Source organism: Buceros rhinoceros, unplaced genomic scaffold, assembly GCF_000710305.1.
Source record: "Buceros rhinoceros silvestris isolate BGI_N320 unplaced genomic scaffold, ASM71030v1 scaffold24151, whole genome shotgun sequence".
Lineage (NCBI taxonomy): Eukaryota > Metazoa > Chordata > Aves > Bucerotiformes > Bucerotidae > Buceros > Buceros rhinoceros.
Window position 1 is genome coordinate 6020 of NW_010392828.1, and position 457 is coordinate 6476.

At 56.5% G+C, this 457-nt stretch overlaps 1 protein-coding gene across 1 annotated transcript in view; it reads right to left on the bottom strand.

Annotated features, from left to right (window-relative positions):
• AP3B2 (adaptor-related protein complex 3, beta 2 subunit) overlaps positions 1 to 178 on the bottom strand; it is a gene marked incomplete at both ends in the record, with an annotated part of 5812 nt that extends 5634 nt beyond the window's left edge. The window contains one exon of the mRNA XM_010144656.1: positions 66 to 178. Coding sequence (XP_010142958.1) covers positions 66 to 178 — 113 coding nt within the window. The remainder of the gene's footprint in view (positions 1 to 65) is intronic.
• Positions 179 to 457: the final 279 nt, after the last annotated feature.

Here is a 457-nt window from a genome sequence, read left to right on the forward strand (position 1 = left end):
GCACGGCTCAGCACGGCTTGGCACCAGCAGCGGTCCCTGTCCCCGCTGGTGGCAACAACACCCACCGCCACAATCCTTTTCATGGCCTCCAGCTTGAGCGAATCCTTGTTGCTGTCGAGCATCTCCTTGAGGTCATCGTGCCTATACCGTGCCAGGGCAGAAAAACATGCAAATTTTTCTGGTTTTAGCCATTTCTACCCATTTTTAGCCGTTTTTAGTGCTTTTTTTGTTCTCCCAGCCCGCCACCAAGCTGAGAACCCGACCCTTCGCCATGCAGTATTTATGGGGATGGGAGTTGGGTTACAACCAGGTGAAAGTGGAGCCGGAGGGACTGGTGCAGTGCTGGCGCTCAGCTCTGTCCCCATCCTGGGCGCTGGGATGAGCAGCCCACCCAGCCCTGCTGTGGTTGTCACCACAGGATGTCCCCAAATTGCTTCCCAGGAAGCAGGTGCCCATC